Source organism: Pyrus communis, chromosome 5, assembly GCF_041283825.1.
Source record: "Pyrus communis isolate YQ-2024b chromosome 5, ASM4128382v1, whole genome shotgun sequence".
In the NCBI taxonomy this organism is placed as follows: Eukaryota; Viridiplantae; Streptophyta; class Magnoliopsida; order Rosales; family Rosaceae; genus Pyrus; species Pyrus communis.
The window spans coordinates 8,693,200-8,718,716 of record NC_142569.1 but is presented as its reverse complement, the minus strand read 5'-3'; the positions used below and the strand labels follow the sequence as shown (position 1 = coordinate 8,718,716).

The 25,517-nt window shown below is 37.8% G+C and overlaps 3 protein-coding genes across 3 annotated transcripts; 2 read left to right on the top strand and 1 right to left on the bottom strand.

Annotated features, from left to right (window-relative positions):
• Nucleotides 1-202: 202 nt before the first annotated feature.
• Nucleotides 203-3,787, top strand: LOC137722277 (transcription factor MYB58-like). Its single transcript, XM_068461246.2, has 3 exons — nt 203-448; nt 2,381-2,510; nt 2,747-3,787. The coding sequence occupies exons 1-3, from the start codon at nt 307-309 to the stop codon at nt 3,567-3,569; spliced, it is 1,095 nt and encodes a 364-aa protein (XP_068317347.2). The 5' UTR covers nt 203-306; the 3' UTR covers nt 3,570-3,787.
• A 7,927-nt stretch (nt 3,788-11,714) lies between these two features.
• Nucleotides 11,715-21,111, top strand: LOC137726517 (ARM repeat superfamily protein). Its single transcript, XM_088694112.1, has 17 exons — nt 11,715-11,983; nt 12,653-12,851; nt 13,362-13,670; nt 13,761-13,850; nt 14,696-15,163; nt 15,287-15,394; nt 16,031-16,161; nt 16,263-16,395; nt 16,913-17,282; nt 17,386-17,910; nt 18,019-18,197; nt 18,278-18,436; nt 18,650-18,724; nt 19,107-19,254; nt 19,580-19,731; nt 19,900-20,115; nt 20,316-21,111. Exons 1-17 carry the CDS (start codon nt 11,796-11,798, stop codon nt 20,964-20,966), a joined length of 4,101 nt encoding a protein of 1,366 aa, XP_088550238.1. The 5' UTR covers nt 11,715-11,795; the 3' UTR covers nt 20,967-21,111.
• A 632-nt stretch (nt 21,112-21,743) lies between these two features.
• Nucleotides 21,744-24,622, bottom strand: LOC137724473 (putative Peroxidase 48). The gene is made up of 4 exons (XM_068463213.2): nt 24,188-24,622; nt 23,257-23,454; nt 22,562-22,727; nt 21,744-22,460 (listed from the first exon to the last, which is right to left on the bottom strand). Exons 1-4 carry the CDS (start codon nt 24,539-24,541, stop codon nt 21,961-21,963), a joined length of 1,218 nt encoding a protein of 405 aa, XP_068319314.2. The 5' UTR covers nt 24,542-24,622; the 3' UTR covers nt 21,744-21,960.
• Between the last annotated feature and the right edge of the window lie 895 nt (nt 24,623-25,517).

The following is a 25,517-nucleotide window of genomic DNA, read 5'->3' as shown; positions in this document are numbered from 1 at the left end:
CGAGAAATAAGCAATAAATAAATTAGCAAAGATTGTAGATATTTAGTAATCGTCCTGGATTACATCGACTGGCCCCACCTTGAGGCATGAACCTTGAGGGCCTTTGCTTTGTAGACATTCCTGCATCTCCGTCACTATCTCTTCCCTATATATATAAAGAGGGTGCTGCATAAATGAATTTCTTATATATACAAGAAAGAACATCATAAGAGTGAGGTGATTCTGGTGCCGTGTGTGTAGGAAAAACGCAGGATCAATCTCCATTGCCGTTAGACTGTTGATTGGATCGACTAGGAGAGACGAAAGATGGGGGGAAAGGGAAGATCACCATGTTGTGATAAGGAGAAAGTGAAGAGGGGTCCTTGGAGCCCTGGTGAGGACTTGAGGCTCATTACTTTCATTCAGAAAAATGGCCATGATAACTGGAGGGCTCTCCCTAAGCGAGCAGGTAATAATCTCTCTCTCTCTCTCTCTCTCTCCCCCCACCACCCCCCCACCCCCCCAACCCCAAATGATTGGTGACATGGTGATTTTCATATATTTGGCATGCATGAGAAACTCAAATTGTGTTCAAGGACATAAGTTTACAAATTCTTCATCAAATTTCCCAAAACAAGGGGACATCTATCGTTTAATTAGACGAAGTTTTGTTTTGTTTTGTTTTGTTTTTTCCTCTCTCGGTAACAATATTTTGGATCAATCATGGAACATCCCTTTTAGAAGAATGATCCTTCAAACTTTATTATGTTTTTGGTTACAACTTAAGATGTCATTGCCTTCAATTTCCTCTTTTTGGTAAATACCTTCAACTTTCTTTCAATGCATTGCATTCTTGATTCTTGCTTTCTTTTTGGAGGGGTTTTTACATTGAAGAAGGCCGTTACAAGTTTTAATGATAGAGTACTTTACGCACGAAATTGTAAATTGGTACTCTCCTTCTCAAGTCTTTCTAAATATTGTTGGAATTTTTTTTCTGCGGGGTTATATGTGAAATAAAGCCAATTACAAGTTTTAATGATAGAGTCCTATTTTACACGCAAAAGTTAAAGTCCTCCCAAATGTTGATTTTTTTTTTTTATTAAAAATAATTTTAGAGTAATGTCAAGTAGATCAAATTTGCAAACAAGCTAATGTGTCACCAATAAGAAATAAGTATGTTAATCAATAGTTAAGTAATAATCCAATCATCAACAAACATGTCATATAACTTACAAAATTTGGTCTCCTTAGCATTACTTTTTTTTTTTAATGAATTCAAATGTTGAATTAAAAAAAAAAAAAAAATATATATATATATATATATATATATATATATATATATATATAGTTTCCTTTACTGCAATTGGAATCTGTTTAATATTCCTGTATTGGCATGAAATTTGGCTTCCATAGCTTTAGACAGTGTGTTGACAAGAATTTTGTCAACTAGCTACCATAAACAATAAAAAGCAAAGCAAGTTTGAAACGGTTTTTATTTGTTTTAAATTTTATTCAACCCCTTAAAATTACTTTTTGGAAGGCTTAACACTAATGATTACTACCATTTTAATACCTAATCCTTGTTATTGCTTATCTGCCTAACTAACTGTGATTATCATGGTGTGCATCCTTGTATGAAACTATCACAAGCATTGCAAACCAATGCTTGCTTTCTGAAACATGCAAATCCTGTTAGAATGTGTCGAATTTTCATGAACTTCATATCCCTAACCTTATATACTTATGAACATATTATGAAAATCCGCTCTCTATAAATGAGCAAAATGTTATTGACTTAGTTTTATAATTCAATGCTGATTTTTATCAATAAGACAACATGTTTATGTTACAGTTACAAACAAAATTTTCTCATATTTTTGTAGTATGAACACACGAGAACCTTGCTTTTGTCTATCTTTGCCTTCATCATATTTTGCTAGACTAGAGTGTGGAATGTTGGTCCAAGTTTGAAGAGTGCATGACAGGGAGAGGTTTCCTAACTTTTTATAATTTTATGTGACTATATATATATGGTTGGAAATCTTACCAAATTACCTCTAGAAAGACCAAGTTTTTATTTTTATTTTTTTGTGTCTACATAGTTAGGAATTGAGAACAAGTACGTGACCGTATCAGTCACATATGGTTGGAAATCTTACCAAATTACCTCTAGAAAGACCAAGTTTTTATTTTTATTTTTTGTGTCTACATAGTTAGGAATTGAGAACAAGTACGTGACCGTATCAGTCACATCAAATTTCCTTTAAGTCTTTGCATGGCTAACAGATGAAATGTCCCTTTCTCCTCTTTTTATTTCCTACCAACATTTTGTTTGAATAAATTAACACGAACATTGTTTCAGAATATATGCCAATAATATTATTATTAATGTGTTTTGAAGGTTTGCTGAGATGTGGTAAAAGTTGCCGTTTGAGATGGATTAATTACCTTAGGCCTGATGTGAAGCGAGGGAACTTCACTATTGAGGAAGAGGAGTCCATAATCAGGCTACATGAAGCCTTGGGAAACAAGTAATTTCAACATAAATCTCAACTAATATAATTAGTGAATTATTAAGCTATATTTTATTACTAACGTATTCTTGCATGGTGGTGTATATTTCTCTTTTTGATGTTGAAGATGCCTTAGGTTCGAAGCCACTCATTACTGATACAATACTTATTCTCGATTTAGTAGTATATATTTCTTTTCTTAATATTGAAGATGTCTCAAGTTCGAATCCCCTAATTACCAAAATCTTGTGCAGGTGGTCAAAAATTGCAGCACATTTTCCTGGAAGAACGGACAATGAGATTAAGAATGTGTGGAACACTCATCTAAAGAAAAGATTGGGTTGCCAAAATTTACCATCCTCTTCCTCGTCATCTTCTTCTACTACTAGTACTACATTATTGTCTGGTGGAAAACCAAGTGTAGGAGGAGGGGAAGAACTAATTGAGCATCAATCTGCTGAGGAAACTAGCATGGCCACCAACAACAAACCTCATGAACCATGCAGTTTGACAATTCAAGAAAACCCTAATCATCATGATTCTCCAATGGAATTAACAAATGATCCCAAGGAGTTAACAGGGTTGACCACTTCTTCTTCTAATGTTTCTTCTAATGAATCCAATGGCTCAAGTAGTTCCAGCCAAGTTGTTGGTATGTCAAGGCCAGGTGCAGAAGAGCAGCAAATGGATGATTCAAACGACTTTTCAGGAATTTTTGATTTTCCATTTGAGTCTGACTCTGGTTTTTGGGACATGTTCAATGACTTTGAGCCACTCCAGTCAAATTTAGTCCAAGTACTTCATGAGGCTGATGAGGCTAATTGCCAGAGATCGGGCTTGGGACAAGTGGAAAATGGGAAGTGGCTTAGTTACTTGGAAAGTGAACTTGGACTTGAAGTAACACCAACAGAGAGTGAGAAAAATAACCAGGAGATTTTACCAAAGTATGCAAGTGAACAACAAGTCTTCCCAGAGGCCTTTGACAAAATGCCAAACCCTACAGAAGCTGACGAGAGCATGGATTACTTTAATTCAAACGTGGCCTTCGCCACACAACAATTCCTCCATTCAAATTAGTGAGATTAATATCGATGTCATCCTAACTGCAGTTTTAAATTTACAAATAGGGTCTTGCTTATGTTATGATGGAATCTTTGATGTAATTTTTCAGAGTTTATGTCAAAACACAGTGTAGGTTGAACAATTAAACATCATCAATATAGTCCTTTATGAAAAAAGTGTTCGCCTAATTATTATAATCTTTTTCAATAATATGTACGTGAATGTTATTTTTATTTGTCACGTGCACATGATCTAAGAAGAAAATTATATATATATATATATAGTGCAAACAAAAATTCTTTCTCCTTTCATGTGATGATGGTCAAATATGTTTAAGTGGTTGGGTGAGATAGCCCCCACTTAGAGAAATTATATAGAAAATATGGTAATCCCAAAGTGAAATCTACGTTTGACAATTGAAGTAGCAATTCACACGTCCTGGTATATCAAGGCAATTCGACCACTTTGGTTTTGAGTAAAAAAGCACCACCTAATATGGGTAGGTAGCAAGTAATATTAGATATATTGAAGAAAAATAAATATGGAGTGAAAGGTATATGGTAAAGACATGCAACCAATCATCCGAATTGAGTCTTATAAGATATAGAAGAGAATATGAATTAAGAAACTTCAACCTTAATCAAGTTGGATAGAATGTGCGGTCTCTTTTTGCATCGAAGTTCAAATTTTTCTCTCTATAATTTAAATAAATTCAGCACAAATTATCCTATTAATTAAGAAACTTACTTTAGAGTGCAATTATGTTTGGTTTTCCGTTTTATTGGACAGCCAAGTATCACACACATGCATAAGAAATAGATGTTGCATTTTACCTCACTTTACATTAAAAGCTACTTTGGCTCAATGAACAAGTACATTCTTATACAATAATGCTTTGAGAAAATAATTTTGAGCACTTTCTTGTTACATAACAATGTTGAATATGAAAGTACAATATTATTAGAATTTGGTATGTGTTTAAAACGTGAAAAGAATATATATTATCATTAACTAGCAATCATGCTTATGGACTATGGTGAGAGTTCGACCCCATCAATTCCCCTCCTCTCAAATAATTAACAATTTAAACCATTAACACTATTGTTTGTCCAATAAAAAAAACGTAACTAGCACAATTAACATTTAACCATTTTGCCAATCAACATTATCACATGACATGTACAGTCTCGTACAAAGTTTTTTCTTAACATTCCAACAGTCCTTTTATATTTCTTCTTGGTATTTCAGCCACGCTGGGAGCCAAATTACATGTGATCACTTAACCTAAAATTGACCCAGAAATCAACTTTGACGGCACCAAGCGTTGAGTATAGAGATAAATTTTCGTAATTTTAATAATTAGCAGCTGTTATAATTCTTATATATTGTCTTTTTTGGTCAATTCATGTATATTGTCAAGCGGATAAAGTCCTCGAGGATTTGGTAAGCTTGAGAACACACTTATAGATATTTAAGTAATCACACTTTAATCAACCAGTATTTTTCTAACTCATGATTAATTTATCTTAGTGGGTAGGTGATAATTTCACTTACTCTCCCATTAGCTCGACAATGTTTCTTCATTTCCCCAACTCCTCGATGGAATTTAGGGCAAATACAAGTAGGAAATATAGTCAAAGTCGATGATTCAATTGGTCGCTACTGACTCAATAAACGAAAAAAGAAAGTAAAATATGATAGAAAAACCACACTAAAATCTGTTCACATACAAATTAACTCGATAAATTCGTTCTGATTTTCTATGTAATTATATTTTCATAATATTGTAGTTGGCGAAGATTTGTTTTTTCTGAGCTTTAGTTGAGCAGATCGTCACCTTTTAGAGAAATTTTCAGTTGTAACAGAAACACAAGTGGTACATAACGCGTTTTAATAGGAATGATAGGAAATTTTATTTTTTAAGTTATTAACTTTTTAGCACACATATTTCACCATTTATTTAGTGAAACATGATATATTATCCCGTGTAACGATCACACTGAAAAATCTCTCCACCTTTTGCTGCATGTCATCTTTTGAAAATTCATGCACATTTGTCCAGGAAATTAAAGAGTGATATAAAATTAAGAAGTGAAAGGTGTCATCATTAGAAAGGCACACTTCATTGATTTGAACAATATATATAATCTTCAACGCATCGGCCTTAAAAGGGAAAAGAAAAGGGAATTGAATTCACAAAAAGCTAGGAATCTGACTGGGTGACACAACTGTTCGAGGAAAACCACTTTTTTTTTTTTTTTGGTTTTTTTGACAAGCAATGATATATTAGTATTTTATTAATCATTTCAAAACAATACATAGATGTCAATTGGGTACAATACTCTAGTGACCAAGATAATAATCTAAAGATGAATTTGCTCAAGCAAAACAACAATAGTAAACCCCTAGACGGCTACCACATGTATTAGACTTCACACACCATCACCATACAAAGCTGTCACATAACGATAGACATAACATGTTGTATCAACAATTTCAAAGGGTTACCGCCGTATAGCGAGACCACGTAAAGTCATCCCGGAAGCGAACCACATAAAGTCATCGTTGGTAAATGAGACCACGTAACACATGGCTCGAAAAACATATCCAACCAAAGTTGCAGTGTGGCCACAACACTCACTAAGCGAGAACAACATGACTAAACTAAACTAAACTAACTTAAAAAAAACTAAACCAAATTAAACAAAACTACTCCGAGAAAGAAACCACAAGTCAGCACATTCCAATGGAAGGTTAGACAATTCTGAGAAAGGCCAATACACAGAATTGGACAATCCCATCAACAAGTCAAAAAGAAGGCAACGGAGCTGCACGATGAGACACCAGTGACGTACATTCCGGATCTGGAAAACCGAAAGCGGCAAGATCGCTAAAACAAGCGGCCCATAAGGTGCAACGCTAGATAAGCCGTCTAAGGTTGTGCACCCTAACAATAGCACGACCCAGGTGGCGCAACTACAGATGGGTGCAGAAGGCGGTGCATCCACAGAACTAGACGATGAGAGTTTCACATCACCGGAAAAGTATGATGGAAGTGGCTCCAATCCAAACCCATAACCCAAATTGAACCCAAATAGAAAAGAAGCCCTTGAAAATGGCATAACCCGGATCTGGGAAGGAGACCGGAAGTCATGAGACAATCATGCACAAAAAGGTGGGGGAGAAGAAAACAGGGATAGAGGAAGCTAATAGAGGGTAGAGGGAGACACGAGAGAAGGGGGCAACACAAGGATATGGGAGGGAGTGAAACGGGAAAAAATAAAGGTGGAGAGGTTGGCAGAGGCTAAGGAGGGGAGAGAGAGAGAGAGACTAGGAGGAGGGTGAGGAGTGGCTGCCGCCGACCCTAAGACGGAGCAAGAAGCCGGTGGATGAGATTGCAAAACTAATGTTTGATTTTGGGAGGGAGAGTCGTGTATAGAGAGAAAAATACACACAGGATTGTCAATCCATTAGTGCAGGATTGTAAACAATTTGTAAGAATTTTGGGATATAGCTATAAATCTCAAATTATGGCAAATTGAATATGAAACAAAAAGCATGCAATAATCAAGTTTATTTTTATTTTGAAAAAAGTGAAAGAATGTTTCATTACCAAAAATAAAAAGTAACAGGTGCCTCCACTGATCAATTTCTTGATGTACAAACCACAAATAAATTTAAACCCCTACATGACACTGCAAAAAACCACTAGAATCAAGAGTGTTCCTGTTGACTCTAAAAATTACAAAACCTACGTGGCGCGCAGGCCGAGTAACTAATAAGCTAACTACGTCATTCGGTTGAATGCGGGGCGTGCCAACTCGTCGGCCGAGCTCGGCCGAGGAGTAAAATTCGTTGACGTCGCGTTGAGCGCGTTGTTGACTTCTTTATCTTGTAAAATTCGTTGACGTCGCGTTGAGCGCGTTGTTGACTTCTTTATCTTGCGACTGCGACCGAGGAAGGAACACTATCGGTCTTTGGGTTCTAGAGCCTGAAGACAAGGCTACTAATTCTGCGAAGTTCACAAATCGTCGGCGCCCGATTCGGTCACTGTGATTATATTCGTAAGAGTATAGGCACGTCGAATCAAGACCAAACTATATGGACACAGGTACTCAAATGTGATGTATGTCTTGATGATGAATGTAGTTCGGCTGTCAGAATGCCGAACTCTGAAACTCACTTGTGAGTATCCAATCATAAAATCACTCGGCGTCCAGTACGCCGAGTAACGCAATTCGTAACACCTTACTACGCCGAGAGGGCTAGCAAGGTGACCTCTACCAACAAGGGTTCGAAAACCCTTCTCGCCCGAGACTTAGATAGGTAACCAGTCGGCCTCGACGCAATGCTGTTTATCCAAACTGAAGGTGCTTCTCGGTCGGCTGATTCTGCGGCAACAGTGCTGTTTATCCAAACTGAAGGTGTTCGTCGGGTGCCTCCACAGTGCTGTTTATCCAAATTGAAGGTGTGTCGGCAGAAAAAAGAAAAGGAAAAAATCTCAAGGTATTTGAGAGGCTTTGCGCAGGGCAATTGTATGTTGAATTGAAGGTCCCTTGAATGATGCACGTTGCCTTTTATTTATGGTACTGCTATACTGGCTTTGGCGGCTGACACTTGTTGGATACCTGTTACAGAATCCAATCGTTTTCAAACTCATAAAGCAATTTACGTTACGCAGGCCAAAGCCCATGCTTTAGTCATACCATCTCACGCAAACTGAAGCCACGTGTTCATTTGCAGCAACCTGATATACTGTGATTTTATCTCCAAGTCTTGCAAGTGTTGTCATCTGACTAAAACTCTTAGCATCCTGCCAAGGATATTCGGTCCCACCATCATAATCTTTTATCTCTTCATGCATGGTAAACCTCATGCTGCATCACGTCACTATTTCCATGTTCCTCTAAAGTCTGAAACCTTTCATCCAAATGGTTGGCTTTCCAAACAAGATAAAAGCCCATCTTGACTTATCCCATCGTAATTAAAAACCTAACCTAGCTAGGCTTTCTTTTTTTGTCATAATTCTATCACTCATCCATACATCCTGATCCCATTTAATGAATTTCAAACCATTTAAAATTCATTTCTGACTACTTGTCAATCAACCTAACCTACTTAGGCTTTCTATTCACCATTATCCAAAATTTGCAGATCCATGCTATGCCATGTGATAAGATCCCAAGCCGAGTTGCTCTAATCCACATGATACACTGCTAACAAATCCAAATTAAATCGGACTGTTCTACTTGCTTCTACATTGGGACTATGATTTTTATCCCATTTATTTTGTATAAGAAAATTTGAGATAACTTATTAAAAGATAATTATTATGATTAAAAACAATAACATTATCTCAAAACAAAATTATCTTAACTTTCTTATCCGACGGTCTAGAATCATGCTTACTCAACGACCTCGATTGCATGGGCCGATAGTGTAATTTTGGGTCCAAATAGTTCCATAACAAATTTGACACAAAGACATTCACATAAAAGTTTAAAACTACCGCAAAAAAGCAAGGCCATCACAGATTGTCAAGGCAACACAAACCCGCTCTAGGCGGTGCAAACACAAAACATAAAAATAAACTAAAAAACTAAGCTAACGCTGATGACGTGCTTGCGGAGAAGATGTGGGTACAAAGATGGCAGGAGCTGGGGATAACTGGGGAACGTGGGTCGCCAGTTTTAGCAAGGGCAATATTAAGCGATTGAATGAAAGTGAGAAAATAAGGAGCCAATAATCAAGTCAAGTCTACTAATTTGGGAAAGCTGAGAAAAATGAAAGTGATAAATTCAGGAGCCAATATTAAGCCATCGAATGAAACAACATTCGAAGTTTATCTTTACGAAATGATTTATGCACTTTTTCTCACGTACACATCCTTATTTTAGTCGTGAAATTGAATAAATTAAAAGACAATCAATGATTATAATTAAAAAAAATTGCAAAGATCACTTCCCTGTTTTTTTTTTTGTTAGTCTTTTTATGCATTCGCTATTCATTCTTGCAACAATTCCGAATAGTTCATGCATGATGGTATTGGATGAATTGCAGATCCTATAAATTTATAATAGAAATCCGTCAAAATTCATAGAGAATTCTAAATTCTATTAAAATTTTTAGAGCATTTTTAAAGGAGATGTCAAAACTCCACATCAGCAATAGTGGTAAAAAAAAGACATCACTAGTGTTTTCCAAACGAAATGCCAATTCATCTGTGGCATGGCATGGAAAGGCAGTAGAGGAAGTTGCTGTCAAATTTGATAGCAGTTTCAAATTTGGTAGCATTTTTAAATATATTTTTAGTAATTAATAAATGTTTTTCATAATTTTTATACTTATCTTTTGTTTTAAAATACTAATTACAAAAAGTAAGTAATGTAATAAATAATGGTTTAAATTTGACATATCGTTGAAGAACAAAATTTTAAAAAGGATCAATGTGCCTCATAAGTCTTCAAATTTAAATTCTATGTTTAAAATTTAACCTTTTCTTTAGAAATGATCTTAGAAATCTGTCACTTAAAAAAACTATTAATATTCTTTAAAATCAAAATTGACTATGACCCCTGTAAGAAATTAAAATAGGGGTGTGATATCCACACACCTTATTTTATTTTTCACACACCTTTTTAATTTTTGACCGTCGGATCGGATGAATTGAAGAAGATTAACGGACAAAAATTGTCAAGGGGTGTGTAAGAAGTAAAATGTGGTTTGTGGATAACACACCCCTTAGAGCAGCTCCAACGTGTGCTGGAGCCCAAGGGATAGGCCTGCGAACAGTGGTAGAGAGCCCGAGCAAGCAAGCCCAGTGCGTGTTGGTGAGGGAGCCCGAGCAGGCCAGAGGGAGAGGCCCGACACGAGTTGCCAACCCGAGAGCTCAAAGGCAACGTGACGCAAGGCTGACGTCTAGGCGACGTCAGCCACAATATAAAATATTAATAAAAAATGTTAAAAATAATTAAAAAATCCAAAAAATTAATTAAAAAAATCCAAAAAAAAAAAAGATCAAAAATTAAAAACAACTAATAAAAAATTTATTAAAAAAAAAAAAAAAAAAAAAAAAAAAACAATTCGGGCGTTTAATTCCTCAGCTTCGTCTCCACTGCCACCCTACCACACTCGATCCTTGACCTTCGACCACTCCACCTCCCGCGCGACTTCTTCTTTTTTCTCTCTGGCTCCTCTGTCACTGAAAAACCCACACGGTGGGGAACCCCCACACGTCTGCTTCAATGACACTATGTCTCACAGTGCACCGATGGTGCATGCAAGACCACAGTTGCGCTCCACATGCTCCATAGATTCGAGATATAAGGTTTTGAGGTTAAATTACTCAAGGAAATGGTGGTGATGGTGGCTAGTTTGCCACTGTGCTAGAGAGAGAGAAAGAGAGAGAGAGAGTTTGCAGAAGTGAGGGAACTCCCTAGAACCAATGCATGTTAGGTGGCTTATTCACATGTATAGCCGTCTTGCATGTATGACAGGTGAAACTTGGAAATCTAATGACACACACACACACACACACACACACACACACACACACACACACACACACATATATATATATATGTTTTCTTTCCAATGAGTTCACCCAAGGAAAATGATAGGTGCTATAAGCTCAACCTTTAGGGTACAAAGTCAATCTCAACTCCTACAGTGTTTCCCTTTATTGAATTTCATAACCATCCATTAATCTGTCTTTCAAATTATTCTATAAAAAAATTGCATAACTAAATCATACGTCTAAAAAAATTGCATAACTACATGACACGTGGTACAACGAGATCGATTAAAAATCATATCCGAAATTACAAATAAAATTATTTTGTATTATTTTATAATAAAAAAAAATACTAATATTTTATTGCCTATTACCAGGGCTATTCAGTGTAGGGATGAAGATGCATAAGACAATTACTGTTTATTAAGGACAATTACTGTTAATTGGGTAGATTAAAAAATGAATAGCCTAGGAGGACCTTTCCCACGGTGAAAACTGCTCTTAACCCTCCACCAGCCATTGTTTTCCTCAAGACCCAAAATAAGAAGAAATAAAAGAGCTATTGTTACCCAAGAGTCAGCCCAACTTAAGGCCCAACACAAACGGGTCAATTATATTCAAACCGGTCGGCAACCCGTTTTCAGTTCAACTCCTCATCCTGTTGGAATCGTCTAGCAATTTGTGTGTTCTCAACTCCCACTCCTCCTCCGCTCTCTCCGCCGTCTGCAATGGTGGAAATTGACGAGCTCGCGTTCCCAGAGGACGAAGAAAGAAGCAGAGTGTTTACGCAGCTAAAAGCATACTGCTTTGAGCTTCTGGAGCTTCTCCAAAACCCTAAGAAGCACTCCTCTGCTCTCTCTTCTCTGCTCCATTTCCTTCGCCAGTCTCCGCCTCATGCTCTCCAGCCCTTCTTCGAGTAAGCACTTCAACCTCTCTGTAAATTTTGCTTCTTTTCCTTGAATTTGCATAACTTATATATGTATATATATCCTTGCACATATGAACATGTATGTATATAGGTCTAGTTATGCATGCTTGTATGCGTAACACTTGTGGTCAGCTTTGAGGGTTGGATTGGGTGAAGTATTCGTAATCAAGTTTGTTGGCTTAATAATTTTGAATTATAGAGAGATTGCCTCTGTGTTTAAGTTTTGGTGATTGGTGGAGGGGAAGGGTATTGGGTTGATTTATATTAAATGAAACAAAATTCCCCACCCCAATTGCACATAATTTCGTCTCGGTGTCTTTGAAGTGTATTTAATGGTTAGAGTGTACAAAAGATATCATTCTTATTCAGATTGTGTTTGAAATTGGTTAAGTACTATATTGATATGATATGACCTGAGGTGGCGGGGGAGCAAAACTATCACTTTTCCATTAGTAGACTCTGTGTCCCATTGCTCAACGCCACTGTGAATAGTAGGTTCAATTTTAAAGTTTCTAGTGATCCACACCCGGGTGAACATGGTTTCATCGCTTATACTTGTCGTACAAACTTGTAAAGAATCCAAAATGTGTGTGGATAATATATATTATGTATCTGTCATTAAGCATTATTTTCTTGACAAAGTTGTGCATCTTTCAGCTACACGTTGTTTCCGCTGCTGCTTCTATTGGATGCAGCTGTTGACTGTAGAACCTCAAAGAAGCTTGGTTCTGAAGAAAAACTTGCGAGTCATAATGTCCCAAAAATGCCCCAAAAAGTGAGTGATAGTGTGGCTGAAGGTGTGCTTCAGTGCCTGGAAGAACTGCTCAAGAAGTGTCTTTTAGGATCTGTAGATCAGGTAATCTTATTTGATTGACAATTGCTTGGACCTCTTCCAAAATTCGTATGTGTAGAATTACTAATTACTGTTTTATTAGACAAAATTTAATTTGATAATTGGTTTTGCTCTTCAACCAAACTTAATCTATGTACATGCCCATTCAAATTGGGGATGCAGAAAATCTGAAGGTAGTGGTTTTCTATGAGGGAGAAGTTCTTTTGGCATCTTTGTCATCATTGTCTAAACATTCTTGCTGATTTAATTCATTAATTGGGTGGGAGTGAATTAGTTATAAATGTTTATTTCTCCTGCAATTCTCTTATGTTATTACTTTGATGTATGCAAATCTTTTCTCTCTCATTCTGCCTCTTCATGCATAATCAAACATTATACATCCTACCAAAGAAATGGCATGGTTTTTCCATGAGTTCAAAATTGGCTTGTATGTTGCATTAGTTAGTTTGTTCATATGAGTTTATTCCTAGGAGGCAGTCTTCTTATTTGAAGTGCAATAATATCCTTTTGCAGTTGGTTGTAGTACTGAAAAAGTTGACTTCTGGGGCTTTGCTTTCTCCATCTGATGCGTCAGAAGAGTTTCGTGAAGGAATTATTAAGTGTTTCAGGGAATTGCTACTGAATTTACTTCCATGCTCTGATGAGTCTTGTGCATGTAAACGAATCTTTGGTGTGCCTATGCTTTTAGAAAACAGAGACTTGAAAGCTCCACTCAGTAGAACATCAAAGTATGATTCAGAACCAGATGAATGTTTGCTTGCATTTCTACAGTCACAAACTGCTTCTGCAGCTGTTGGACACTGGCTATCACTTCTTCTCAAAGTATGCTAAGTTGTCTTGAGTGGCAGTTGATCATTCTGTAGAAATAAAATTTTCCTATGGTACTTATTTCCCAAGTGGTTTTATGAAAAGGCTGCAGATAATGAGGCTGCACGAGGACATCTAGGTAGTGCAAAGCTTCGGATTGAAGCCTTTATGACCCTACGTGTGCTTGTTGCTAAGGTAATCTTGTGAATTACCGTAGGTTCTAACTTTTGTGGCATTGATTCATTAATAAAACTTGAATTTGGGTGTCTGTGTTTCTTCCCCCCCTTCTTCATTTCATGATGTTCTGACCATGATAATGTTGAGAATATCGCGTTTAAGAATGGGAAAAATAGAACAAACTCTGGAAATCGAAAACAAATAACCAAGATAAATAACACCAAGAATTTACGCGGTTCGGCAATATGTGCCTATGTCCATAGGACAACAACAACAATCTTTCACTATATCAATAATGAGGACAACCAATAATCTTGCCAAATCTCTAGAACTAGGACTTGACGAAAAACCTAAAAGAACAAGAACAAGAAATACACTATCTCTTTTCTTTTCTCTCGCACACACTTTACAGTATTCTCTCACTCTAATCCCTTGAGTGGTATACAATTTATTGTTTTGCTCCCTTCATTCAAAACTAGTACAATAGCCCCTTTATATAGACATGATAAAGGTCTTCTTCAATAAGGATTACTAATCCTAATTGGAATCTAGTTATGACTCCTTCTCCAATAAGAAACTAAGTCCAATTGGGAAAACAACTCCAATTGGGAAAATAATTTAATCCTCTAAGACTATTAATTCCCCATAGACTTAGGACAACTTATCATGGGCTGGAAAAAAACCCAACAGAGAAAAGCTTAAATACTATTTGACTCTTTATGAATCAATTTGGTGTACATAGCAAGAATCAAAATACACCATCTGAGGTTTTTAGGTATACTGAAGTTTCTTCAGTGCAAATTGGAAGCATACAAATCAGTACCTCTGGTTAGTATAATTCACGACATTTTTCTTTCTAACAGGTTGGTACTGCTGATGTGTTAGCCTTCTTTTTACCCGGTGTTGTTAGTCAATTTGCCAAAGTTTTGCATGCCTCAAAAACAATGACCAGTGGGGCTGCTGGAAGTGGGGATGCAATTGATCAGGCAATTAGAGCTTTGGCTGAGTATCTGATGATAGTTCTGCAGGATGATGCTAACTTAACTACACTTGATATGTCTATAACTGTTAGTTCTGACTTAACTTTAAAAAAGAATGAATCTACACAATCGTTCTTGGATGAGCTTCGTAAGTTGCCTGTTAAGGCGCATGGTCAAAGTAAAATGATATTGGAAGATTCGAGTAGCAAAGTGATTACAACTACTTCCAACTCTGAGAAGAAAACTGATTCTGGCAAAGGAGATGGATCTTTGCACGTGGATCGTACAAGTGATTGGATTGAGAAAACTTCAATGCATGTGGATAAACTCTTAGGTGCAACTTTTCGACATGTACGTTCTTCGTTTCATTTGCTACTAGTTGATTATTATCCATTATATGCAATCATACAATGCTTTACCTCCTGAAATGTTAGCGCTTTTATTCAATGGGTAAATTCTTCAATTATTGGTTAGATTTGCATTCATCCAGCAAAAAAAGTGAGACAAGGTCTCCTGGCTTCCATACGAGGACTGTTGTCAAAGTGCATTTACACGCTGAGGCAGAGTAGACAAACGCTTCTGGTTAGTTCAGAATTTATATGTGTTATTGATTCCTTTGGGCTCTCATTACATATTTTCTCAAGTTGATGTATTTTCGTTGCATAATTTTAAAACTACGAGTGTATATTTGATTGACTTGTGTAATAACGTTATGGTTTTATCTTTAAAGAAAACCCTTGAACGTGGTCTTCTTTTTACCCAAGTCAGCCTGCACATATTTTGGGTTAGAGTTCTTGATCCGCAATTTCTGAGACTCAGCTGATTTTCAGTTGTGACATCTTCCATTGGTAGTGCCATCTGCTCTTGATTATCTCGGTTTGGACTTTGGAGCTTCTAATGACTCAAGTTTCCCTTTCTTTTTACCAAACACCCTGGTTGGATGTGTGCCTTTAATTTTAGTGTCTTTCAGCACTTCTGTAGTATGGCTGTTGGCCCACAATTTCCCGAATTTTGGTCCCACCCCGCTCTCTATTAAGCTTTGCCAGGTGCCGGTCAAAAAACCTCTCCTGCAGCAGAAGCAAAGATTTTCCATATCTTGTTTTGGCATTTTCTTTGTTACTTGGTTGTCCTAAATTAAATCATATCTGGTTGATTTGCAAGTGCTAAACTTGAACTGCCACTTCGAGCTAACGCATGCTCTGGCTACCACTCATGCAGGAGTGCTTGTGTGCTTTGGTTGTTGATGACTCTGTAGAGGTATCTGCAGGTGCACAAGAATTCCTTGAAAATTTATTCTCATCGATTGAAGATAATCAATTGGAACATGATGTTGCTCAGATGTTTAGCAGGTTAGGTCTTCATTTGATAGTAGACAAAATAGTGGTGGTGGTTGGTCCTGCCTTTTGAAAGGGATTTTTTTTTTCTTATAAGAACTTGATTATGTTACCAGGCTCATTGATAATCTTCCAAAAGTTGTCCTTGGGAGTGAGGAATCACTTGCAGTCTCACAAGCTCAGCAGCTACTTGTAATAATGTACTATTCTGGTCCTCAGTTTGTAGTTGATCACATCCTTCAGTCTCCGGTATGTGGTTATTTTCTCAGTAAATTTATCATGTATGTTTTGAGTTGTCAGTGGCTTCATCTAGTCTTATTACATATACATACACACACACACACACACACACACACACACACACACACACACACACAAGATAAGACTGGGATTGCTTATTTCCAGTTGTTCAGCAAAACAAAAACTTTCAACCATACTTGATGAATAAATGTCATATAATCTGGAGAAACAAGATAAATTAAAGTTATGAATATGCACGGCTTTCTTCTTTGTTAACTTATGAATACTGCATGCCTGCGTAAATTATTATCTGGTATATCAAACAACATTGTTTCCAGATAATAGTAATACAGCATTTCAAGAGTTGGGAATATAGAAATAGAAAGTTCTAGAGCAGGCTGCAGGCATAATGTCTGTTATCATTGTATAGTTGAACCTAAAATGCTTTGGGTTCTTAGAGTCCTTACCTTTTCAGTTTCAAGTTCTTTATTCTTGCCTATGACATTATTTATATGGCACTGTCTAGGTAACAGCTACTCGTTTCCTGGACCATTTTTCTGTTTGTATGAGTCAGAACTCGGTGTTTGCTGGTTCTCTTGATAAGCTTCTTACCACTAGGCCATCCTCAGTTGGATATCTTGACTCTGTTTCTGAGTTGAATGCTGGAGCCAGTATTACGAGCGAGTGCCTAACAATAGTGGCTGCTGCTCCCCGAAATTCAAAGATTGCAGGCATCCAGGAGAAAGATATACCATACACATCAGATAATGTTCAGAAAAATTATGAGAATTATAAGCTTCCGTGCATGCCTCCTTGGTTTGTATACATTGGCAGTCAGAAACTATACCAAACTCTTTCAGGAATTCTTAGACTTGTAGGTTTATCCTTGATGACAGGTTATTTCAACTCTTCAGATTTAATTGTTTGGTTTCAAATTTTAACTTATGTCCTTATTGTTCATTACTGATGTCAGGTTATTTTATTTTTCCTTTCTGCTAGATAAAAAACATGGGCAGCATTTGTCACACATCACTGACATACCAGTGGGTTACTTGCGTAAATTAGTTTCTGAGGTTCGTATGAAGGATTATAATAAAGTGAGTTGGCACTTATGGTATAATAGAACTGGTTCGGGACAGTTACTGCGCCAGGCGAGCACTGCAGTGTGTATTCTTAATGAGATGATATTCGGTATGTCAGATCAAGCGACAGATATTTTCGCAAGGATGTTTCAAAAAGCGAGAAAAAGAAGGAAAGAGGTTCAGGACTCTGATGCAGGATTTGCTGATGGTCAACCTTTCAAAGTTGAATCTTCCATGCTTTGTGAATCTAGTTGGAATGTTTTAAAGGATGAGGAATTAAGGAGTCACTTGATTGATTGTGTTGGTAGAATTTTACTTGAGTATTTATCTCATGAAGTATGGGATCTTCCAACAGAACATAAATCTTCATCCATGCATCCTGACTATGAAGCTGAAGATATTAATCTAAACTTCTTTCAGGACACGGCTATGCTACACCAGGAAATATACATTTTCCTCCACCTTTTGTGTTATAATTTAGTTTATCTCGCATCAGTTTGTTTCAGCAGATGGACATTATATTGACGGTAGCTTGGTCTCCCTCTACAGGTTATCATTGAAGGAATAGGCATAATCAGTATCTGCCTTGGAGGAGATTTTGCTTCTAGTGGATTTCTTCATCAATCCCTTTATATGTTGCTTGAAAATCTCACTTCTTCAAACTATCGTGTTAGAAGTGCTTCTGATGCTGTATTACATATCCTGGCTGCTGTATCTGGCTTTCCAACAGTGAGTGCAGCATACAGAATCTCAATCTGTTCCACTTTTGGAGTTTGTCTTATGAGTTTTCTGTTTTAACTGTCCTGTAGGTTGGGCACCTAGTACTAGCGAATGCAGACTATGTGATTGATTCTATATGTCGTCAATTACGCCATTTGGAGATTAACCCTCATGTGCCAAATGTGCTCGCTGCCATGCTTTCCTATATAGGAGTCGCGTATAAAATATTGCCTCTATTTGAGGAGCCGGTACGCCTACTAGATCTCAATGTTGCTAGATCCTTAGGACATCTTAAAAATCATATTTCCCTTCTGATTATCTGAAAAATATAATCCTTGTTGGCATGCTCAGTTTAGATTTTTTATTAATTTCAAGGTACCGTCAACTCCTCTATGGCTTCACATGGAGAGTTGGGTTTTGTTTTTAAATTGTAATGCTTATGCTGTGGTCCTGTAATGCAGATGCGTTCTGTTTCTTTGGAGCTCGAGATTCTTGGCAGGCATCAGCACCCTGAATTGACAATTTCCTTTTTAAAGGTCATCTTTTGTACCATACTGAGTTTCCTGTTACTGTATTGTGAGTCCATTTATTTGGCTTTTTGGTTTCTGTTTTAACAGGAGCTATTACAGCTGTAGTAAAGAATGCTATAGTCTAGTTTTCTTTTACTTAAAGATTTCATCAGAATCCCTTCTCATTCAGCAAGTAAAATCCTCTCATTGCATACCTGGTGGGTTGGTAGGTATTCCTGAGATGAAAAAAATCGCCAAGAGCTGTATTAGTTTAATTAAATTATTTTGCACTGTATTCCTGCAAAGTGATGAAAGAAAAAGGATTAGGATTATTAAGAATTATATGTGTATATTCAGCTGTTATTGTCCATGGGGATTTGCCATTATACTGATTCTTTTTTCTCTTTAGGCTGTAGCAGAAATTTCCAAGGCGTCAAAGCGTGAGGCTTGTTCATTACCAACCCAGGCAGAGTCTTATTTGTTGGATGTCAAGGCTAGAATATCTGATATCGAAAAGAAAGACGACGACGACATTATTATGTCCCAAGTGGAATCAGGTGAACAGTTTTCTGTACCAATGCTGTTTATTTTAATTGGTGTTGGAATTGTGTTCTTTATTCCTTTTTAATGCTATTACTTTTGAGGTTTCTAGTCTAAATTATTTTCTGATCTAGCTGTGAGAATTTAAAGTTGTAAGAACTCAGCCAGTAATTGGCAGCTAGGGTTAAGTTAGTGTTCAATTCACTCAACCGGTTTGCAAGCTTTTTGTAAATTTGTAATCCCCTGTCATATATTTTTCTTGGCACTGGAGGCATTTTCTTTCAGAATATAAGTCAACAATAGTGCTGAACCTGTATCTTGTTTAATTATATATGCATGCAGAGCAATGGGATAGCATTATGTTTAAGCTGAATGATTCAAAGAGATATAGGCGCACAGTTGGAGCTATTGCCGGTTCATGTATTATGGCTGCAACCCCTCTACTTGCTTCAGCAAGGCAAGAAGCCTGTCTGGTGGCCTTGGATATAATTGAGGTAACTTTCTGCTCCCAACCATTTTTGTGACTTTTTCTTCTCGCAAGCAGCCTGAAGTTAGATTATAAATCGTGATATGGCTGATGTCTTGTAATTAGTACATTTTTCTTGTTGGTCGACTGATGAATGAAACTTTTCTTGTCCACTTTTTCTGCTCTGTATATGAAGGATGGGGTTACATCATTGGAAAAAGTAGAAGAGGCTTATCGCCATGAGAAAGCTACTAACGAAGCAATTGAAGAAGTGATTCAGTCATATTCGTTATATCATCTCCAAGATGCCTTGGATGCTGCCGATGAAGGGGCTGATGAGAACCGGTTGCTTCCAGCAGTGAATAAGATCTGGCCTTTTCTGGTTGTTTGCATTCAAAATAAGAACCCACTGGTGCGTGGCCATTCTTTCCCCTTACCTATTTGCCTCAGTCCTGCATAGGCTTATTGTCATTTTTACTTGCTCTAGTCCTTTCGTGACTTGGATGACTCTGTTGTTGCGGCTTTATGTGTTTTAAGCTCTTCACCAAGAATTTGCTAACGCATGAGCGTATACTGATTTTCTGCCTTCATTTATTGCACGTCTGTTTGCAGGCTGTTAGAAGATGTTTATCTGTGGTGAGCAATGTAGTGCAAATTTGTGGAGGAGATTTCTTTTCAAGACGCTTCCAAACTGATGGCTCGCATTTCTGGAAACTTCTATCGACCTCCCCATTCCATAGAAAGCCCAACATGAAAGAAGAAAGAACCCCTCTGCTACTTCCTTACAGAAGCACTTCCAGTTCTTCAGAGGAGTCCCTGGCAGAAACTTCTAATCTGAAATTACAGGTTGCAGTTCTCAACATGGTTGCTGAATTGTCCCGAAACGAAAGGAGTGCTTCAGCATTGGAAGTTGTCCTCAAGAAGGTCAGCGGTCTTGTGGTAGGGATAGCTTGTAGTGGCGTGGTTGATCTTCGTGATGCATCCATAAATGCCCTTCAAGGCCTTGCATCCGTCGACGCTGATCTCATTTGGCTTCTTCTAGCTGACGTTTACTACTCTATGAAGAAAAAAGTTATGCCTTCACCCCCCACGTCCGATATACCGGTAATCTCCCAAATTCTGCCCCCACCCTCGTCTGCAAAAGAGTATCTTTACGTGCAGTATGGAGGGCAGAGTTACGGTTTCGATATTGACTTCGGTTCTATGGAAATAGTTTTCAAGAAACTGCACTCTCTGGTTTTTATTAACCAGATGTACAGTTAGGAAAATTCATGTTGTCATAGTTCATGTACAAATTAACATTCGCAGGTTACTGGTTTTTATTTACATTCTAGGGCATGCAGGAAAGCAGTCACATTCCTTGCCGGAATTAGTCCCAATTAACAAAGTAAAAACCTTTTTATGCACATATACGTCGTTCTTTCGCTCCTCTACGTACCTTGATTATTCGATGATTCAGGGCGCCGTCCCCCTTCTTGGAACCCGTTGGGGGGGGCTCCGCCTGGGAAGGGGAGAGTGGCCGAACGGTCAAAAGCGACAGACTGTAAATCTGTTGGTCTCTCGTGGTCCAGCTCCGTCTCTCCATCTCTAAGGCCTAGTCTAGTTGCAAAGGAGCATGAACGCATCTCGTGAATCCGAATATGAAACATCTCAACGAAAAATATTACAAGAAGCAAAGTACTTTATCTGGAAGCCTGCAAATGTGTGGCTTGTAATCTTTGATCCGTCCTTTTGCGTCAGTGCCACCTTATGGAGCAGCTGCACTCGAGGTTTTGTGGAGCTTCTCAATTTATGAACTTAATCAAAGGAGAAGCTCCAAGAAATCTTGAATGTTGCTGCTCCGGCGTCTCTGATGGTTATATACAATTAGTTTCTCTGACGAAAAGTAGACGAACGTACTGGTGCATGGACGCGAGGGCTACGTTTGGTTTCCTCGTTCGAAAAGGTTTGATATCTTTTTAGCTAGGTTTTGTCTAGCCTAAATCGACATATATCCATACGAGGGCTATGTTCTGGTGAATGCGAAACAGAACCACAAGATACCAATCAACTCGTTCGAATTTGATTTTCTATAAAGTTTGTCGGAGTACTGATCGAGTGCATCCAACGATCTAATTAGCAAGGAGATCGACGGGAATGAATGAAGGAATGATCTAAGTCTAATATGGAAGGCTAATCAGAACTGTACAACCAGAACCAGAGGGGGTAAAAATTACTCTTCAAAACATGGCAGATTCCATGCCACAGCGCATGCAGTTTAAGAAGTCTGCAGTGGCAAAGAGCAGTCCACCCTAACCTGACCTGGAGATCCGTTGGCCGCCTTTAGCTTTGACATCTTCATCATAGCCCTGGCAAAGTCCATCCGGAAGGTTGATCCGTCATCAGATGCATAAGCTCTGACCAACCTTGCAGTCCTCTCATTTGCCATCAGTTGCTGATCAGCAAAGAGGAGTCCTCTGCCCTTCAATAAGCTCTGGTAATAGTGAGTGTCAAAGCCTCTCCCAGATGGTACGGAGGAAGACAACTGCTGGAAGTATGGCATCCCCCTCAGTCCCGACGACCTCTCCCTCATCAATCCCCTTGTTGGCCCCGGTGCAGGGGACTTCTGGCTGCTCCTTGTTCCATTGTCATCGCAGACAAATCTCATCTCTTTCAGGAAACTAGGAGAAACAGTGGGGTCTGGTTTGCCCGTCCCCTTAAAGTTGTTAAGACGGGCCTGAATGAACTCACATCCAATCTTTCCAATGTTGTGCGCTCCTATGGAGTTGAAACAAAAACAAATCAAAGATTAGACTTTTCATCTATTTCAATTCCATAGAACAAGAACTGAAGAACAGGCCAGCTTTGTGAGTACGTACCTAGAAGACTGACAGTTTCTCGGTCGCTAAATCCTCTCACTGAGAACAGATGAAGTGTCTGAGTGATGTTATCATCAGGTTTAGGAATCTCAGCCAATGCTTCATCATGGTAGGACCTGGTGCTATCTCTTCTACCAGTGAACACCGGATAAAAGGGGCCATCAGCCTACCATTTCAGATATGAGAAACACATCAGCATCAAAGAAGAAGACAGCTAAAAGTGCAGTTGTGGAATTCTGAAACAAGCAAGCAAGCAATCAAATTATTATGGACGTGCTACGTAAATTTTACACTTAATACTGAGGAACACCGGCAAAATGTAGAGACAGTTTAAAACCTTATACACAGCAGTATGCACAACTGAAAGCACCAAATATCAAATCAATAACTGATGGTGTGATAATTTTGGTTTATGATTTTTCTCTTGTAGTTGGGTGCTCTAATTGGAAAGTTTTACCTTATACACAGCAGTATGCACAACTGAAACAGTTTCAGATACGCATATACTTGACAAGTATCGATCAAACAATGCAAATCAAAACAACTAAAAACGCAGGCAAGTACTGTGACAGTCCAGCAGTAAAACATGTCAAGATGACTGAGAAAATGGAGCAGTAAAACATGTCAAGACTACTGTGGTGATAGAGCAGTAAAATATGTCAAGACGACTGAGAAGATGGAGCAGTAAAACATACCAGAACAATGCCATCTCTGGTGGCAAGAGCAAGTGTGTCAGCACAAGATACCACTCCTGGACAAACATTTTCGAGCACCTCCTTGATCAGGTCCACTTTATCGAATCCCTTCAAGGTCTTATTTGGAACAGCCAGCTTCTCTATGGAATGGTTTTTATTCCCATTGCTGTCGTCCAAGAGGACTGAAGCATCACAGCCCTGATTCAAAAACCCCACAACAACAGTAAGAATCACATATGGAATTAGAAAATCCACAAGATTCAGAATAAAAGTCACAGGAATGGTTTCGGAACCATAATACAACAAAAGGTTCATGTTCACAGGCATGGTTTCGGAGCATAATACAAAAAAAATGTTTATGTTCACCCAATCGGAAAGAGTCAAGCATGAATAACAGTTTTAAGTTCACAATTTTCAAGCAGAAGACATCCCATTTCACCGATTTAAACCAGCATTGATCGTATAAAGCACTAAGGTTAAAACTAAAAGACTCAAAGAAACAAAACCTATAGAGAAAACTACGACATCTGATTGAAAAACCCTTCAAAATTCAATACGTAGAATCCAATAACCAAATAAGACTAAGAAACACTCATAAATATCACGTAAGATAAATCATACACCTTATAATACAAAACTACTTGTCCAAATTGAAAGTGCCATAGTTCAAGATTCACAGGTTCCAATCAACCCAGATGAAGATATGAATTGTCACGATTTAAGGAAGAAATCCCACAGCACAGCAATCAAAACACATTTGTGAAAAACCAGAAAACCAACCCAGGACAATCAAAACAAAAACCGTCGAGAGAAACCCACAAAAAAGAAGAAATTCAGAGAATCTAGAGCAAGATTAGAATTTGGAACAAAACCCATACGAGAAATAGCCACAAAGATGAATAAAAAAAGAATCTTGGGGTTGGGGATATACCTGAATGAAGCAGTCATGGAAGAAGAGGCGCAGCAGCTGAGCAGAGACATTCTTCTGCTGGGAGTAAATCTGCGCCATCGTCGACCTCACAATGGTCTCAGCTTCTGGGCAAGTCTCGCGGTAGAAATCGTATTCAAGATCCGATTGACCTCCATCATTCATATCCTCCATGACGAAATCTTGCCCTCCATCGGAAGAAGTCAGAGAAACCAGATTGACCAGTCGCTCTTGGGCGGAGGAGGAGGCGGAGAGAAAGGCTCTCTCCGATTCGCCTCTCGGGTTGTTCAGGGACAGCAGCACAGAGAAGATCACCACCATAGCGACGACGAACCCTTTCATTGTGCTCATCGCCATCTTCTTTCTTGCTCTCTCTCTCTAGCGACTCTGAAATCTGTACGTAATGAGAGAATAGAAGCGGGAAATGCCTAACTGAATGAGGTTTCCGTTTGGGGTGGGCCCCTTTTATAGACAAGGGTGGTTAATCTAATTGGGGGTTTAGCACATTTTCAATTTAGCCCTCGTACTTACGGGAATTGCAGGGATAGTTCTTTTAAAGCCACATTTGCATTTTTTTTTCAAGGACAAATAAATAGGAGTTTAGGGTTTAATAATTTACTAATTTTGAGCATATAATTTGTGTACAACTCTACACCAATTTTTTTCTTGTTTCGGGTAAGCATATAATTTGTGAGTGATGCTTGTAGAATTGTAATAAATTTCATTCTCAATATATAGTTAGTGAGATATATAGTTTTCCTTGTTACGCTTTTTTAATGCTTTGGCCCATAGGGGGAGAAGTTTTCTTATCTCTATTAATTAATAAAACACTTATTGTCAATCAAAACCCTATGAAATTACCAGTTTAATCTTCTATTAAAACATAACATGAATAAGAAACATGGGGCATCAATGTAATTTCACATAACCAAATTTTGCTATTTTTTTTTCAAAGCCTCACCTACATGTAATCTTAACATATCTATAATAAAATAAAATAAAAAATCCCCACTCCTATATTCTTTATCACTATCTTCCTCTCTCCTTCTATTTCAAAAAAAAAAAATAAGTGTGCCCATATACTAGTTATTTAATAAATTTACCTCTCAAATTAAACAATTGATGTGTAAAAAAATGCTTTAGACCTGGTTTGGTACTGAGGTGATTTTGAAAAAAGCTGCTATCAAAAAAAGCTGGGAGCTATTTTTGTGTTTGGTAAACACTCAGCTTTAGCTTTTTTTCACAGTTTTGGATGAAAAAAAGCCAAAAACAAGAAGCTGCAAAACCCAGCTTTGAAAAACCGGCTTTTTTTCACATCTGTTTTACATAAAAG

Excerpts from the sequence above, each read along its gene's own strand:
- LOC137722277 (XM_068461246.2), top strand. The coding sequence starts at position 307 with ATGGGGGGAAAGGGAAGATCACCATGTTGTGATAAGGAGAAAGTGAAG. Across the intron at positions 449-2,380 it reads GGCTCTCCCTAAGCGAGCAG|GTTTGCTGAGATGTGGTAAA; the intron begins GTAATAATCTCT and ends TGTGTTTTGAAG. Across the intron at positions 2,511-2,746 it reads CATGAAGCCTTGGGAAACAA|GTGGTCAAAAATTGCAGCAC; the intron begins GTAATTTCAACA and ends AATCTTGTGCAG.
- LOC137726517 (XM_088694112.1), top strand. The coding sequence starts at position 11,796 with ATGGTGGAAATTGACGAGCTCGCGTTCCCAGAGGACGAAGAAAGAAGC. Across the intron at positions 15,164-15,286 it reads TAGGTGCAACTTTTCGACAT|ATTTGCATTCATCCAGCAAA; the intron begins GTACGTTCTTCG and ends ATTATTGGTTAG. Across the intron at positions 17,283-17,385 it reads AGGTTTATCCTTGATGACAG|ATAAAAAACATGGGCAGCAT; the intron begins GTTATTTCAACT and ends CCTTTCTGCTAG.
- LOC137724473 (XM_068463213.2), bottom strand. The coding sequence starts at position 24,541 with ATGGCGATGAGCACAATGAAAGGGTTCGTCGTCGCTATGGTGGTGATC. Across the intron at positions 22,728-23,256 it reads CCAGAGATGGCATTGTTCTG|GCTGATGGCCCCTTTTATCC; the intron begins GTATGTTTTACT and ends CTGAAATGGTAG. Across the intron at positions 22,461-22,561 it reads AGAAACTGTCAGTCTTCTAG|GAGCGCACAACATTGGAAAG; the intron begins GTACGTACTCAC and ends TCAACTCCATAG.